This window comes from Barbatula barbatula (genome assembly GCF_947034865.1).
Source record: "Barbatula barbatula genome assembly, chromosome: 2".
NCBI classification, from domain to species: Eukaryota; Metazoa; Chordata; class Actinopteri; order Cypriniformes; family Nemacheilidae; genus Barbatula; species Barbatula barbatula.
Window position 1 is genome coordinate 16,888,700 of NC_136767.1, and position 17,460 is coordinate 16,906,159.

General features: G+C 37.2%; 1 protein-coding gene across 2 annotated transcripts in view; it reads left to right on the top strand.

Moving 5' to 3' along the window:
• The window catches only part of ttc33 (tetratricopeptide repeat domain 33), a 26,218-nt gene continuing 8,758 nt past the window's right edge, over nucleotides 1-17,460 (top strand). Inside the window, exons 1-3 of one of the 2 annotated variants that reach the window (XM_079449323.1) lie at nucleotides 1-69; nucleotides 1,543-1,761; nucleotides 9,310-9,391. In XM_079449323.1, coding sequence (XP_079305449.1) covers nucleotides 1,544-1,761; nucleotides 9,310-9,391 — 300 coding nt within the window. In that variant the 5' untranslated portion in view covers nucleotides 1-69; nucleotide 1,543. Of the gene's footprint in view, nucleotides 70-669; nucleotides 911-1,542; nucleotides 1,762-9,309; nucleotides 9,392-17,460 lie in introns of those variants that run through there. The other variant, XM_079449322.1, reaches the window with a different exon arrangement.

The following is a 17,460-nucleotide window of genomic DNA, read 5'->3' on the forward strand; positions in this document are numbered from 1 at the left end:
CACTGTAGCAGCTCGTCATTTTCAGCCTGCCTTGAAGACATCTCAGCTTGGATGAAAGAGCATTACCTGGTTGGTAAATTGTGTTTTTCTTCTTATAAAAAGAATAACAGGTTAATCCGTTCTCTATTCCAGCAGGATATTGTTACTTTACCACCTGTACTTTCTTACTGGAATAATGTAAGAGGTAACATCTGCAGGGAAAAAGTGTGGATGCTTCCACATTCTTTTTTCTTAAACAATAAAGTGAAAGAAATCTCTTTTAAAACAATTCATAAATGTTACCCTGCAAATCACTTTAAAAAAGTGCTCGTTCTGTGATGACACTAATGAAACTGATGTGGTACTAGGTTTTATTGACTATGATCAGTCCAAGAAAGGTGCATTTTATGTTATTAACTTGGTTTTGTAACTTGCTAAGTTCCACATTCTTAAATCAAAATTTTAAGATAAACCTCTCTTTTTAGTTTTCATGAAAGAATTTGAAAAATACCTCATTTCTATAAAATTGTCAAAGAATCAAAAAGCGTCAAAGCATTGTCTGTTTGCAGATTTTTTTCTTTTTTTAATCTTATGTAAATCTCTCAATTTCCCTCTGGTCCTTTGTTTTTGTGTATTTTGCATTGTATGATTGTTCAAGCATCAATGAAAAAAAACACAACGGTCACTTCCGCTTCCTGTTAGTATGTCCCAGTGTGAAAGTACCTACTATTCCGACACAAAAACAGTACACACTATTAGGGCTAGTAAAAGTAGTCGAATTGGTAGGCAGGGCATGTGTCTCTTTGCTACAGTTCAGAAGGTGGCGGTAATGCACCTATAAGCTGGTTTGCCAACAGCCAGTAAAACGCAAGAAGAAGAAGAACTACTAGTAGTAGTGGTAGAGGGCGTCCTGTTCAAGAGACAAAACATTGTGAGTAGCGAGCAGTGACGATATAAACATAACATTTTGCATGTGTGCTGTGGGGAAATATTTCGTTTTTAATCAGATGCGGCTTTTTCGGAATCACATGTAAAATGTGTGTTTCCCGTCTCGCACAAAACCGTAAACAAGTGGTTGTCAAAACGGACCCATGTGATTTCAAAACAGCCTTGTAACTTAACGTTAGACTGTACGTTAGTAAATCTATCAGTCGAAGAACCAAAAACAGCTCAGACCTGATGACAAATCAAATACCACAACTGAATAATATATTGCAGTTAGCCAGAATAAATGCCAAAAAAAACCCCGAGAATGTTTATGTTGTGACATTAAACTGAACACTCACATGTGTGGTCATGGGTTTACGAATCTGGAAAATGTAAATTGTTTTGGAAAATTAGGAATTTCGTTTTTACTTTAAGAATGTCCCAAATAACCCATTTAATAAACAGATGTTAGCATGTAGTCCACAACACAGAATGTAAACTGAATTTGAGAAAATAACCCAGTTCAAAAGTTTACATTTTCCTTTTTAACCAGTGCAATTTCTCGTTTATGTTTTGTGGTTGTTGGATATAGACGTTTGTCCGGAAAAACGACTGACCGTGTTTTTGTTTTGTCAGGATGGCCACATTCGGCTGGAAACGTAAGGTGGGAGAGAGAGTTTCCAAGGCGAAGGTGCAGCAGTTTGAGCAGGCTGATGATGATGATGATAAGGTGGAGAAGGAGGGAGTTGATTGGCTGCATGTTATCAAGCGGCGGCGAGAGGTGCTGCTGGAGGATTGCTCTGCTAAAAGCAAGAGACTGAAAGATGAGGGCACATTACTAGCCGAGCAAGGAAGGTAAAGGGTTGTGTGCTTGTTCATTCTTTAAAGGCATACGCCACCCAAAAATCAAATGAAAATTCTGTCATCCTTTTACTCACCCTTAGATTGTTCCAAACCTGAATACATTTTCTTTGTTTTGCTGAACACACAGGAAGACATTTGGAATAATGTCAGATCTCACCCACCATTTACTGCCAAAGTAGGGAAAATGAATACTATGGGGGTAGGGCTGTGCAATTCATCGAAAATGTATCGTAATAGATTTTTGTGCCGTATTCCTTTTTGCAAGGATCCTCTCTTTTCTTGTAAGTATAAATCTACAGTGCACCCTTTTCTTTACAGTGGTTCAGCAGTGCTATTTCTTTACATATATTTTTCAGTTAAATTCAGAGTTTAAAAGTATTTTTTATTTTCTTTGTGAGTAATCGTGTTAAAAAAATCTGGATTATTATTTTTGTCAAAATCATGCAGTCCTATATAGGGGTAGAGATTTGACAATCTTCCAGATATCTTCCTATGTGTTCAGCAGGACAAAGAAATGTATAAAGGTTTGGAACAACCTAAATAATGATAGAATTGAATATTTTGGCTAAAGTGAAATATATTCCAACATTTGTGACACAGTGTGAAAGAGAGGAAAACATCTGGGTTGTTTATTGGTAATTTTAGTGTTGCGAGAAACAAGATGAGAGAGAATCATAAATTGTAGATTATTTTCTAAAAACATTGTTTGGCAGTTCAGAGAGAGGCCTGTTGTCACTTGGTTTCCGCGACTATAGTCTGGCCACAAAAAAGGCTTGAATTGTTCATGTTCTTTCAGATTATTTTCACATCTGTTGAGAAAATTAAAGTGAAATAATTTACTATATTTACAGAGTGCTTTGTGTGCTGGTCCAAAATACCAGTAATTATGCACACACACACTAGTGGGATATTGATATCCAGGTTTTGGCAGACTGTAGTTCAAGCCAGCTGGGTTATTCAGACATGCTTATTTTGAAATGTCAAGTTGTATAATAAGATGTCATACATATAGGGCTTTCTCTATTCTTACCACTTTTACAGTAAAACTGACACTGTTTTTCAGATTTGTCAGTAAAATTTTGATTCAAATTCCAGATTGAGTCATTCCAGTAAAAACTTCCATTCTCTTACAGTCATTCATCTGTTAACTGTTTTTAATGACAAAAACAGTTTTCGAGAGAAATCAGCCAAGATGATAGAAGGTTCATCTATAATAACATTATTATTTTCATCCAGCAGATGGGGCTGTGGGTTAGCTATAGACTAATAGGCCATACAGTATTTATGCTCCGTGTAGATTTAGCATTTTGGACAGGTTTGGAGTAGTTAACCCCACACCACCTCTTTACATTGTTCATATTCTCTTTACCGACCCTGAATCAGTATTTTGTTGTGTTATAAGTGCACACAGTGCTTTCATTAAGCTTAGCCTCAGTTTACTGGAATATGCGTCAGAGACCAATCAGCAGCTAGTACTCTCCTTAACCTACAAAGCCTTAACAAGTCCATGAGAGGTCAAGGAAGTGTGATAGTGTCACTATTCACTTTCCCACCTGTTAGTTCCTTTTTGCACTCTCAACAACTCCCTGTCCTTTCTCCTGTCTTCTATCTTTTTCTTTCATTCCCTGAAGACCTCTGGTCTGAAAGGCTTTTTAATAGTATGATTAAGCTTCACTTTAGATCAAATTTTTATGATGGCGAGCAACAGGTCACTTCTACTTTTAAGGAGATAACCGCAGCAGTGTATTTAATATTTGCCGCACCTGTTTTGCAGGGGAAATGGAAAAGTTTATTTTTCGCTTTTAAAGGAAGGATAGACAACGTGAAAGGCAAGACAATGTTTGCTAATAATGTGAAGAGGTTTTGAATAGCAGCCGGTCATTGGTAGCATGTTGAATTTATTTAGTGTTGGTTAAGCCAAGTAAATGACAGAGCCACTGACTTGAGTGTTTATGTATATTTTGCTCCTGTGGTAGTCACCTGCTTGCAGGGCAAGTACACATAAAGTAGACTTTAAAGGTTTAAAAAATAAACTTTTGTCTATACAAATATATGTTGTTCAAAGTCTCTCTATGACTCATCAGTGGAAAATATATTTTGAGAAATGTCTCAGTGGTGTCTATACAATAAAAGTCAAAAGAGGCCAATGTTGTGTGGTTACCAACATTCTTCAAAATATCTTTTGTGTTCTACAGAAGAAAGAAAATTATGTAAAAAAATTAATATAAGCGGACATACTGTAAAAGAAAAAAGGTCAACCAGTAAACGGAATTCAGACCAGAAAGGCTAAATGCTTGAAAGAATATCATTATCTCCTTTTTTGCATGTATGTAAAATAAAGGGTTGTGTATGTAAATATAAAATGTTTATATACCCCTTTAGTTGATGTTGTCCTAACAATGACTTTGACTTTCATTACGTAAGCTCTACACAGCACCTAGAGGCCTAAATGTAAGTTCAGTCTGGTTCGGAGAAGCCGATCATTTTAGCACTCAAATGGGACTTTCAGTGTGAGATGTGTTTTAGCAGGTCTGTGAGAGTTCAACAGACCGCCATGAAGCGAGGCTGAAACAAAGGTAATGCGTTCCTGCTTACGCTTTAATTACTATATTATCTGGGCCGTACGTATTTATGTCACTGTTTAATTTGAATTTTCGGTTCCTGGAGGTTGGCTGTGGTTTCTGTATATCAACCAGCATAGCAGGTGTGTCTGTGTAAATATAAGACTCATTTGAAATGAGAGCGTGTTAAAAATTGCTAAAAGCAAGAGACAGATGGAGGAAGAAAGTATTTCTGTTGTTTCCCAAAGTCGACTCAACTTTCTCATCATTTTACCAAAAAACACTCTGCTTAACGGGAACAATAACTAAAATTAGGCAGCTTGTTTTTTCCCAGTGTTCAAAGAAACACTACGTCATAGGCAGCTTTGCTTTCAGTCGATATATTGAATGGCAGCAATTTACTGGAAGATGCTTCAGAGACAGGGATTATAGACAAGCCGCAGTTAATATACCCTGAGACTGTAAAGCCTTTACAAGTCCGTGACAAGGATGTGTGTCCAGGACAAGGATGTTTGTCACCATTCACTTTTACAATTTCTAAATAACTCTGCCCTGCTTTCTCTCTCTCTCTTGCTTTCCTCAATGTCTTTCACTTCCCGTAAGAGCTCCAGTCTGAAATGCTTTTTATTGGCGTGATTAAGCAGCACTTTGGCTCCAACTGTGTAACAGCGAGCGGCAGGCCAGCATTGTATTTAATATTCACTACACCTGTTTTCAGGGGAAATAAGAGGCCATGCAGACAATAATGTTTGCTAATAATGTGAAGTCTCAGAGGCTTTGAAAGCAGGTGGTCACTGGAAGCACATTTAATTTATTTAGTGCCGGTTAAGCCAAGTAAATGACAGACCCACTGACTTTAATGTTTATGTATTTACTCCTGTGGTTCTCACCCTCTTACATTTTGTCCCTTTTTTTGATGCGGATTAAGCCAGGACTGCCTGTTATTGATGATTTTCAGTTAATGTGGTCATTTGTAGCTCTTCAGTGTTCAGTGCAATGAGATTTTGAGAACCACATGTAATGTTCTGTATTCTAAAGTCACTTAAGATGTCCTCTTCCCAGTGCATAAAAAGTATAAAATAAATAAGTAATATTTTTTTATTTTAATATAAGTAATAACTAGTTTAAAAAAATTCAAGGTGGTTTGTGGATTCTTTTTCAGTGGCCTATTTAACAAATGAACGCAAATGTAGCACTCTGTTACTAGCCAGGGCTAAAACAGGAGCCCAGGGGCTCTTTAGAGTCCAGACCTCAGTGCAGACATACAGTACATCATCATTCTTAGAGAATATGAGGTTTATTTAGTTCCCAAAAGATCGGTTAAGGTACATTTTTATTGTAGAAATGTAATGTATGAAATATGTCACCCCAGTGTCAACCTCATTGCTGGTGACAATTGTCTCTCCCGTTACAAAACCCTCTGAATGGTTTTCTTTCTCAAAATCACTTTCAACCTTCACACCCTCAATACAAATTTAGCTATTATAGCTATTATAGCTGTGGTCAATAATAAAACTCGTTACCAATGGTCCTAGCTCATGCTTTACACCAATAAGTGAAAAACGCGGCAGCCATTGAAGAAGCGTGTTGCTCCTGGCGACCCTTGTAATCAAGTTTTTGGGAGAATAAGTGGATTGTGATGAGAAAATTACATGGAGCTGGAGGAGAGTTGGTTCAGGTCAGCACTATAGTGCATAGCACTGTGTGACTGCATTTCAAACTTAGTTTGCTCCTAGAAGGTTGAATAAGCATAAATGTATTTATTTATCATATTTATTTATAGCATGCCATGTAATATGTATAATATGTACTGCATATGATGGGCCAATAATGTACATGTAATACATCTAGAAACATATTTTTCTAATTCCTAAAACCTTTTTTTATCAGTGACCATGCTTGATAGACTGCAACCAATATAAAACAGTTTATTTAAGCTGCATGGGAGATTTGAAAACTTGCATTTCTCAGCGATTTGCTGACTTTAACCCTAAAACCAATTGGTTACTCTAGCACTGACATTCAATGGTGTTTTTATACAGTTTGGTGAGGTTACAGTATTTTCTATTATGAAAATTCGTATTAGATAGGTTAAAGCGTACAGTCATCCTCACTGATAACAAATAGCTGTATGTTTAGGATTTAGGGTCTTTCTTTAATAATATATCATATTTGACTCATTGATGTTAATTCAGTTCTATTAACAACAACATTCGTGTTGAGTCAGAATGTCTCCTGTCACTATAATAATGAAATTTGATGAGATTTCTCACTAGCCAGGGAGTTTTTTTACATCTACTCCACAAGTCAAACATGGGTTACTTCAGGTACAGACCATCAAACAATTTTATTTGCACACTGAATGAAGGTTCAAGTTTAGTAAAATTATTTATTTTACTTATAAAACACCAGAATAACTTAAACAATTCATTTTACAGTACTTACTTTGCACTTTTTGCTAAATCAATAGCATGGACATCTGAAGAAAAAGTGTGGATGGGTGAGTTCATCCAAAAATGAAAATTTAAAATGTATTTACCCTCATGTCAAAACCTCTATATGACTCTTTCTTCCGTAAAACACAAAAGAAGATATTTTGAGAAATGTTGCGGTTGTTTGTATCCATACAATAAATTAATAAAATATTTTGAATAATGTTGTTAACCAGACATCATGACCGCATTCACTTTTAATGTCATTTTCTCAAATCACATTTCACAGCATTTAAAAAGTGATGTCCATAAATATTTTAAGCAATTAAAGCATATTAATTCAAATGTAAAACTTCACACCAAGCATGCAAGATTTTGATAAAAATATCATATATAGTCTTTGTTCTCAAGCCCATCAGCCAAAGATTGTTTAAAGTGTTATTTATAGCCTGTATATAATGAGAAACCTAATTTAAGGGTTTCATTTAGTGTACAGGAATGAGGACGTACATCATGTTCTGTTAAGGACACTGTGTATCTTTTTTTAGACAAGCTGTGTGGACGTGTTGTTTAGAGCGTGAATTCTTCTTTCATGTCTGCTGTCATTCAAAACACTTTTTGCGAAACCACACCCAACCACTTTTTTACACTTTCACAGCACTTTTTTGTCGTATTTTGCACACAGCGGTTCAGAAAAGAAAAATGGTGAGATGTTCTTGGAAAGGCTTTCACATTTTCTCTTCAATAAGGAAAAAGGGTTACCTTCTATCATCTCTCTCTCTCTCTCTCTCTCTCTCTCTCCAGAGGCTAACATGCCACATAAAGATTACACAGAGATTAAATAAGAATTTCGATGATGACAGGGAGATTTAATGACACCCACCTTTACATACCTACTCCCACATCTTCATGTACTGTAACACAGTGTACTTTTTACCTTTCCTCTGATCCGTTTATCGTTACGTGTTTCATAGTCACGTACCTTGTTCTCGATAAGTTCTTTTGATTTCCCCCGAGGGTGAATTGATGAATTCCATCAATAACTTGAATAGATGTGTGCGGACAACCTTGTTTTATTACTCTTTTATTTACACAATAAACAGAGTCGGAAGACTAAGGATGCTTTGCCGTATTTATGGATGTCTGCGTGTTATATTTGCACGGCTGATGTTAACATTATTAAACCTTCCCATTGTGTACATTTTGGAGTGAAGAGGTGGATACTGCCTGATCTACTAAACTGCATCCGAAATGTCAAACGCTCAATCTCAATCCCAAACATATTAACGATTGACCAAAACACTGGTCTTGTTACAAAGCTTTCCATAGACGACAACATTTTCGAATGCTTAAATATTAAACAGTCAGAACTCTGAGTTACCAATTAACTTGCGAAAGATCTTTAATCCTTTTATACACTGTAAATGATTTACGTTTTTGGATAGAAACATTAAACATTTTGGGAAATAACGTGATAACACTACATAGACGTTTCCTTCCAAATGGTTCCTGTTTTGATCATTAACTGTCAACACCGGATTAGACTTAAAGGATGCAAAAAACTAAACCATAGCTTAGTTGTTTTAGTATCAAGTAACTTTTCTTATCAGAAAACCTGCTCGGCTGACATTCTTTCCCAGAGCTTTCTTTTGCCTACCAGCAAATGTCCATTTTTGTGCGTGTAAACATCGATAATATGTATCTAAGGGTCAGGTTATCTGTAAATCAGTCCGGATCATTTTTCATTCGAATCGCAGAAGACAGTGCTGTGACCCGAGACTTTGTTCTCTTTTGAGTAATGGTTGTAGTCACAACAAGGTTTTAATGAGCTTTTGAGGAGCTATTAACATTTATATTCTTGCTCTTTTGTCAGTCTGCAGTTTTCCTGGAGGGCAGGAAAACAAGAGTGGGCTTTCTATGACATATGCTGAAGTACTAATAAATGTTTTGTTGAGATTCACCATGTGTGTGCATAAGTACATTAGTGCAAGTAAAGGTCTCCCTTTTTTCCAGTCATTTTTGGCATTTTGAACTAGAAAGTGCTCATGCTTGTTTAAAAGAAGGTGTGTTTGGCTCAGTGTTAGAGGCAAGCTTAACAGGTTTGTCTGGTCATCGGTTGAAGTGTTGGATCTTGTCCTAATTTTCGCTATATCATTAAATGTCTATTTATAACGATTAAATAGTTGACTAAACTTGATCTTTTACTAATATTTGTATTTCCAAGCAGTGAATGACTTGCTCTAAATATCAGATGATAATATAATATTATAATAAAATGTTTATAATTTGTCATTCGCCCATTAAGAAAACAGACTTTGGGTAGCAAATGTTTGGGGTTTTCCTATGTGGCTTGTGACTTGCAAAGGTGAGATTTATGGAATAAGGGTCAGATACGTGTATTTGCAGATCTTGTGTACTTGAAGTAATTGCAATGTGTGTGTTCAAACAGACTGCGTGTGCTATGTCTATATGAGTTTTCAATTGAAAATCCAGAGCTGAATCGTTCTCTTTCTCTCTCTCCCTCCCTCCCTTTGTGTGTGTGTTAGGAACTGGGAAGCTTTAAAGAGGTGGGATGAGGCACTTCAGCTCACACCAGACGACCCTGTGCTGTATGAGATGAAGTCACAGGTAAAATAAGTTCAGTTCACATGGACTATAAAATGTGTTGATCTCAAAGGAATCGGAGTAGCAACTGTGTGTACGCATGTCTCTAAATGATGGTGAACGCGTGTGTCTCTAAACAGTGGTATATTCCACTATTGCAAACTCAAGATTTAAATTTGTTACATTAAAGGGATAGTTCACCCACAAATGAAAATTCTGTCCTCATTTACTCACCCTCGGGTTGTTCCAAACCTGTATAAATTCTTTGTTCTGCTCAACACAAAGGAAGATATTTGGAAGAATGTCAGTAACCAAACAGATCTCATCCCCCTATAACTGCCATAGAAGGGGAAAATAAATACCGTACTATGGGAATCAATGGGGGATTACATCTGTTTGGAACAATCTGAGTTAAATGATCAAAGAACTTTCTTTTTTGGGTGAACTATCCTTTTATCGTAACAAATTTAAATCTTGAGTTTGCAATAGTGGAATGTACCACAATTTAGAGACACACATAAACACACGTACACCATCATTTAGAGACATACGTACACACAGCTTCTACTCTGACAGTGGCTTTCAGTTCTCATATTTTTTCTTCTAGTCGTTATTTTCATTTCCTCCTTCCGAAGATCCACTCCCCAAACACACTCCCTGTCTGTGGTCTTTATAACAGAACATTTTGACATCTAGGGTTTTTTCCCTGGATATTCTCTCCTCAATTTGCTCTCAAGCTGGTGTACTGGTACTGTACAAACACAGTGTATCTTACAATGAGAACATTATGGACTTACTGTAAGTCTCTTTCTCTTTGGACGAAATTACTATTCCGTCTGCCCTCTGATGATGTTTGGGGTCACTTACTCCTTCTTTATTTACTGTACATTTCTTCACATTGTAGAATAATAGCAAACTCATCAAAACACTTAAATAACGCAGATGGTGCAGTGGGAATGATGTTGTGAAATCTAGAAATAAAAAAAGAATATACCTAGAATCTACCAAAAATGTATATTGATGCTTTATCATATCTTTTTCTTACCCTTGAATGCTATTTAAACCGTATTGAAGTTTCCATCTGTCCTGGGATGTTATAGGCTATCCAAGTAATTGATATTGAAAAACATGAACTACTGTTCAAACATTCAGACATATGCTTTCAGATCAGAAGGTTTTTAAGATCATGAAAAATATTCTTAGTCAGGTGACCGTGAGCTTTTAAATCAAATAATGTCATTTAGCAGGTGCTTTCCTGTGGCTTTACGAAAGAAATTACAATTAAGTCATACCGATTCATGAGTCACGTTTTCTTGGAATTTAACCTATTGTTGTTTGATTGCTAAAACAAAATTGCAGTATGTATGAACATATGAAGTTAGTCATTGGACTTTTATTGTGGTGGGACAAGTCAGTGTCTATATGTTTTGGCATCATATAATCAAAACTGTAAACTAACACAAAACATAATTATTATAATGTAGGGACCAACAATGTTAAAAAATCAAAGCAGTGACCATTAAAATATAGTAAAATAGTAAAGAATGAGCAGGTTAAGATTGTGGGTAAAGTAAAAACATTGTAAAACCCTGCAGGCAAGCAAGCTGAAGCAGTGACTCAATCCAGAGACCGTGTACCCACAGAAAAACCCACATTTATACAAACCACATAGTTGTAACAGGGTAAACATGTGCTGAGTTTAATCTGGTTTCTAATCAAAGAAAAGATATCAAACCTCACACAGTATCGGAGCAGTGGCTGCCCAACAGTTGAGGGTGTTGATGTGTATGAAAAACATCTGCCCTAAGCTGTTGTTGTCATAATCACAAAATATATCATATCATTATGATGACAAATCATAGCAGTGTGGCCTAATGATGGTTATGACAAGCCAATAACATCTATTGGTTTCTGTCAGCAAAATGTATGATTTCAAATTATATTCTCTCATCTTTCATTTCATATCCTTTTGATTGTACATTGTCTAATGTCAACTTTAGCTCTGTCAAGAAAAGCTTTACCACTTGTCAGGTCAGTTTTTGCAATCAACTTTATGTATTTATTTAATTTTAAGCCTTTTTACCCTTCTGATTGAGATAAGTGTATGTTTTCATTGCTGCCAACCTCATTTTATTCACAGATAGTATCAGAATAAACGTTACCTGATAATTTATGTGTCGAAAGGGTGAGCTCCATCAAATTTAATTGCTTAACATTTTTATTTTAATAACATCAATGATTTAATCTCATAACACTTTCTTTTCCAAAAATTAAAACTTAACTGTCCCTTTTGGTGTTTTTCATCTTTCAGACTCGTCATTTCTTTGCTAAAAATATAGTTTTTATTTTATAAAAGTTTGACGTTGTAGGCTTTTGCATAATAATGCATCCATTTTTGCCCATATACAGTAGATGTACATACACAGACACTCAATGATTCATCTGTTCAGTGAATCATCTACACACACACTTGTTTGCTCACTCATTTAGCTAATACAGGTTTCATTCAGCAGTAGTTATTAGATCCAGTGTCTTGAACTGATCTGTTCTTTTGTAACTCTGTTTTTCACTGTTTTTCCATCTCTCTCTGTCTCTCATGTTTCGATGTCTTCACCTGGCATCACTCTATAGTTTTCTGTGCCAAGTAAAGTGTTTTGGCCTCGTTGTCTCTCTTATGTTGTCTGTTGATGATTTGTTTTCAATGACATGGATGCGCTTAAAATATCAGGTTGAACTCTCTACACCCCTTACTTGATGGATTTCTTAATACAATTTCGAGGGGTGTCCCCGACTAAGGATTTACATAGTCGAATCAGAATTGTCAGGTCTTGCCTATACTCAACTGATAGTCGAAAAATACATTCGTCTGTGTGTGTGCGTGCATGTGGGGACAACATGAGGGGTTAAGGGTACAGTGCAAAGTGTAGCGCAACATTGATGCACCAAAAAACAATCAAACAATCACACATTAATTAAGAGTTTGTATAGAACAGAATATACCTTTAGAATATATCAAAACAAATAAGCCAGAATCGAGTCACAATGTTAAGGCAAAATGTCTGAAATGCAGGAGAACATACAAGCACCGAATAGTAAAATGAATGCACATTTCCCTTAAACATCACCAGACAATACTAGACCAGATCTCGCATCAAAACTATTTTAAAAACAAATCTATAATAATCAATTATTTTTTATGAATGACAATTAGCCATGAACTACCAATAAAGTTACTTGGGATAAGCATGTACGGATAAAGCATAATTTAAACCGTCAAAAAGTCCCTTTCACCTTTTTTTCCTGCGCACTCTTTCTCTGTCCTCCTGACGCGCATTCTTGGTTTCAGTGCAGAGAATGACAAGCAGAGGCGGACAGAGTACACAGGTTCATTACTTGAGTAAAAGTACAGATACCCCTTGCTAAATTTTACTCAAGTACAAGTAAAAGTACTACAGTCAGATGTGTACTTAAGTAAAAGTACTGAAGTACATGTTTTTAAAAGTACTTGAGTATCAAGAGTACAAGAGTACATTTTCTAAATATTGCATTACTACTGCCACAGTGCTTATGTACAGAAACGTCCTACATGGAGTTATGAAAAATGTTAATGTTAATACCTTGGAGAATGTTAAAGGAATTTAAAGTAAAATAAAGTAATTTTAATCTTTTTACCATGCTTTATTCTTTTCACCTCTGCTAGAGTTTTAATGGATTTTTTGCACCCACATTTGAACCGAACAGTTTTAAACAACACACCGCATACTCAAGAACATCAAAGCAAATACTCGGCTTACATTAATGAGTAATATTAGAAAATACAATTCAGCTAACAATTGTGTGTACATGTGAGTTTCTCTGTTTTTTCATCAATCAGTGGTGGCGTTTCATCAAAACCTAGGGTATGGCGAAATTTCCTCAGACCATACAAAAACGAACCACAATGAAACCAAATGATACCACATATATGTAACCACAAAACTTAAAGTAGTAAAAATAACCCAGCCAGATGTTGTCATAACCACCACCAACGACTACGTTAATCGACTATGAGACTAAAATATAAACCAACCATTGATCAGATTCAGCAAACAAGATTAAATATAAAACATGTCTTACCTTGTCGCAGGGTTGTTAAGCCTTGATTCTTTTCATTTTTAAGATAATCCTGGCATAGCTAGTGGCAAATCGCAAAATACATAATAGCCTAAACTGCGACTGCACTACAAAGTCTTTCCGTACAATATATATTTTTAATTTTTCACAGATAGCGTTGTACATTATGAATGAAATACAATAACAATAGTGTAAATTATTCGATTTATTAAAATTATTAAATGGATGCCAACTAATTGGGAAAATAAAGACCATCCCCACTACCCATAACCTCACACTTGATTCCAAAACCACTGTTAGGCATTTTGTAGACAGTTTCTTTGTTTTATTGAAAATAAATGCCTGTATATGATCTTAAATGTGGAAAATGCAGACAAACGAGTTTAGCCAAAAAGAGCTTCGAACCAACATTACGATGATGTCACGTCAAAACTACATATCTTCGGTCTTACCGACTATACGTCAATGACGCTATGTGAATTAACGGTGTTTATACATTCTCAAATACACATGCTTCCGACGCCTATGCTACATGTACAGATCAGTGTAAAGTAGTTTAATTATCTATAATGAGTCTCATTATGCACACGTACTTTGTTTCAACAATGTTTTCTGAACGCTAGGGCCATACACAAACGCCGCCCCTGAAATCAATAAACCTAAAACAGCAAAGAAGGCGATATAGCAATGTTCTGACACACCTCTGAACCTGACCCTGTTATACACGCAGCATAGAGCAAAGAAGAGAAAATAATAATGATTAAAGAAAATCAGCTGACCGGTCGCGATGTTTTCAAGTTCATTTCATGTTATATTTAGCATTTTATATGACGCTATTGGCTACTCTTCCCTTACCTTTATTCTTTATTCGTATAAAAATACCCCCAAATCGCATGAAAATACACACAAAACACATATTCTTCAATCGTGCATTTATTAGCTTCTTGTTTTGGTGAAGAAATGTTACTTTAGCTTCATCGCGGATGTCCTGAATAAGGAAGTGTACACAGGACGTGTCATGCAGACGTGAGATGATTGACAGCTGTGTACAGCAAATGATAGAGCTCTGAGGTCTGGGTGATTGTTGCTGATAGGCTCGCCCAATAAGTGGCGCCTGCACAATCCAATCACGTTTGAGAGGGAAAAAACAAATTGGTGGTTTCCGAGATTTTTCTTTTTCCTTTTTAGAAGTAACGTGTACTTACGGTTATGGATAGAAATGTAGCGGAGTAAAGAGTACAATATTTGCCTCTCAAATGTACTTGAGTAAAGTCATGAGTACTCCCCAAAAATTATACTCAAGTAAAGTACAGATCCCTCAAAATTGTACTTAAGTACTGTACTCGAGTAAATGTACTCCGTTACTGTCCGGCTCTGATGACAAGTTCCAAAAGTCTGCGCTGTGCTTGCTATATGTAGTGATTTTGGTTAAAACATTTTTTTTCAAAACTTCAGTCTAAGTAACAAACTACTTGCAATTAAAGTGTCAAATTTAATATTTAAATGCCCAAATGTTTGGAAACGGTGTACACATTCACTTGCAAATCATCTGCGGGTCCGTGCGGAACCCGAGGTGGTGGTGCTGGATCGAGATGAATCGGCTGGGACGGAGAGCCCACTGCCGTGTTCATGGGCCGAAGTGGGATGGCGGCCGTTAAGGAGAGAGCGGGGGATCGTCGCCGTGGGCTGGAATCCTGGGTCCAATAACCATGAGGGTGAGGACCAGAAAACAGGGGACTCACTGCCGGCTACCCTAAAGCCGAGAGCCATCGCCAACCGCCAGGAGGCAGAGGAGGATCGGGCCCCCCCCCGACGTCTAGCACCACCCGACGTCAGCTGTGGCTTAATGGTTAGAGCGTTGGGCTTGTGATCAGAAGGTTGCCGGTTCTAATCTCAGTGCCAGCAGGTCATGACTGAAGGGCCCTTGAGCAAGGCACCTTACCCCTGATTGCTCTGCAGTAATGTGCCACTGTATAAAACTACTTGTAAGTCGCTTTGGATAAAAGCGTCTGCCAAATGAATAAATGTAAATGGGCTGAGGACCGAGGGACAGAGTGTCGGGGAACCGGACCAATTTGTTTTTCTTTGCCTCTTTCCCCTCTCTCGTACCTGTCGCTCCTGGTTCTCCCATCTTTGTTCTATGGTCTTGACGTTGCATACCCCCATGCGCTTCCGACGTCTCGGTCGTGCCTCCCGGCCTGTAAGGGGCGATGGGTGTTTGTGGTGAGGAAGGTGGGGCGAGAGCCGTGAGGCGGAGCCGGTTGCGTGACTGAAAATTGGAATCAGCTGTGAGCACACTGGTCCTGCATATCTCACGGAGGAGATCGGGAGCTTAAGTGGTCGAGCAGCAGGACTGTTGATGAGAGAGGACCGGTCCGGACATGTGTAAAAGTTGGTATCTATGTTCTTGTGGCCGGAAGTCTACTAAGAGGTGGCTGCCGGTCTTTTACTTCCGTGTTATTGTTTGTTTATTTTTATTAAAGTTTGTGGAATGTTTGCCGGATCACGCCTCCTTCCTTCCCTTTTATGGATCCCCCTATCGAAGCATCGAAACTTTGACTATTCAGGGTCACCTCTATTTCCAATCAAAACAATAATAGTTTCAAGTTTCATCTGATGCTCTGATTCCGACATCTAACAGTGTGGCACAGCTTGACTGTTTGGTACGTGGGTGCAAACTAGGATGTTGGGTAAACCCTTTGCCATGCCTGACCCTTTGGAGGTTTACTATAGGTTGTACACAATGTGTCCGCCTGGGTTTTCCATTAGTGACACACTTTCGTCTGTGTGATGATTGCAATATCAATATCAATATCCTTATCCTTCTTGTAAACCAAATCATCACAAGTGACCTTTACTAGGCTAAGGAAATGATCATATCAGGTGAGTCACTTTCGCAATACCCCGCCCCAAAAAAGAACAGAATAACAGTCCATCAGTGTCTTAAACTTTATTTGTGTTAAATACAACAAACACAGTACAGCTGTTGTTTCTTGACTTCATTGCTGAAAACGTCTTTCCTTTGAAATGTGACTGCAAAGGCTGCTCTCTGAAGGCTGAAGGTGCGCTCATCACATCACAGGGACACAGATACTATCTTGCTAGCTTGCTCATACATTAAATAATATATATGAAGTAATATATCAATAATATATGTCAGCCTTAAAACACCATTTTTTGTTTATTTGTTTATTACTATTCTCCTTCATTTAGAATGATTTTTAAAGGTTATAACTTAGTTATTGTTTGTTGTTCTAGTGTGAACGTGGTATAAATCATTAAAAAGCTATTTTTATATTAATCACCAAAGCTCTACTACCCCAGCTTGTCGGGACTGGTTTGTTTATCGGAAAAAATGGCGCTCAATCACGTGGCCTAATAATATCCGCGTTATGATTGGTCAGATTGCCTGTCAATCAAATTGCTTGTGAAGGGCCTAATGAGGGGCCATGTGGAATTTCTCTCATAAGTAATATGTTGGACATGCTGGTTGCCTCCATTCTTCCCCTGATTAATCCACAGGCAACGTTTGACATCAAAGTAGAAAACGCAGGCTACAGTTTACTCCTAATTGTTTTCTCATCCCTTATTCCTCCTCCCGCCAACTGGGGATTTAGTAGCTTGCTCTTTTCCCTGCATTCGCCAATTACACTTAACCTGTTTGACCAGGATGCTCAACATGTGGAAACAAAATATTTTGCCGATCTGCAAGTTTAGACCAGCAGCTGCAACACATTTTGGCCCTCAGTTATTGTTACCATGGCAACAGCCTGTTTTGGACACTCTAGTATTTACTTTTATTATTGGACTGGCACTAAGCCATTATGCTTGAGTAACAGTATAATGAAAGCACATATGATGAGGTCGCCATGTAGCTTAAAGGTTCAGTATGTCGTGCATGTATTTATTGAGGGTCTTGTGAGAATTTCTTAATCACAATGTATTAAGGTTTAGAACCAATTACTAAATCATATTTGCTT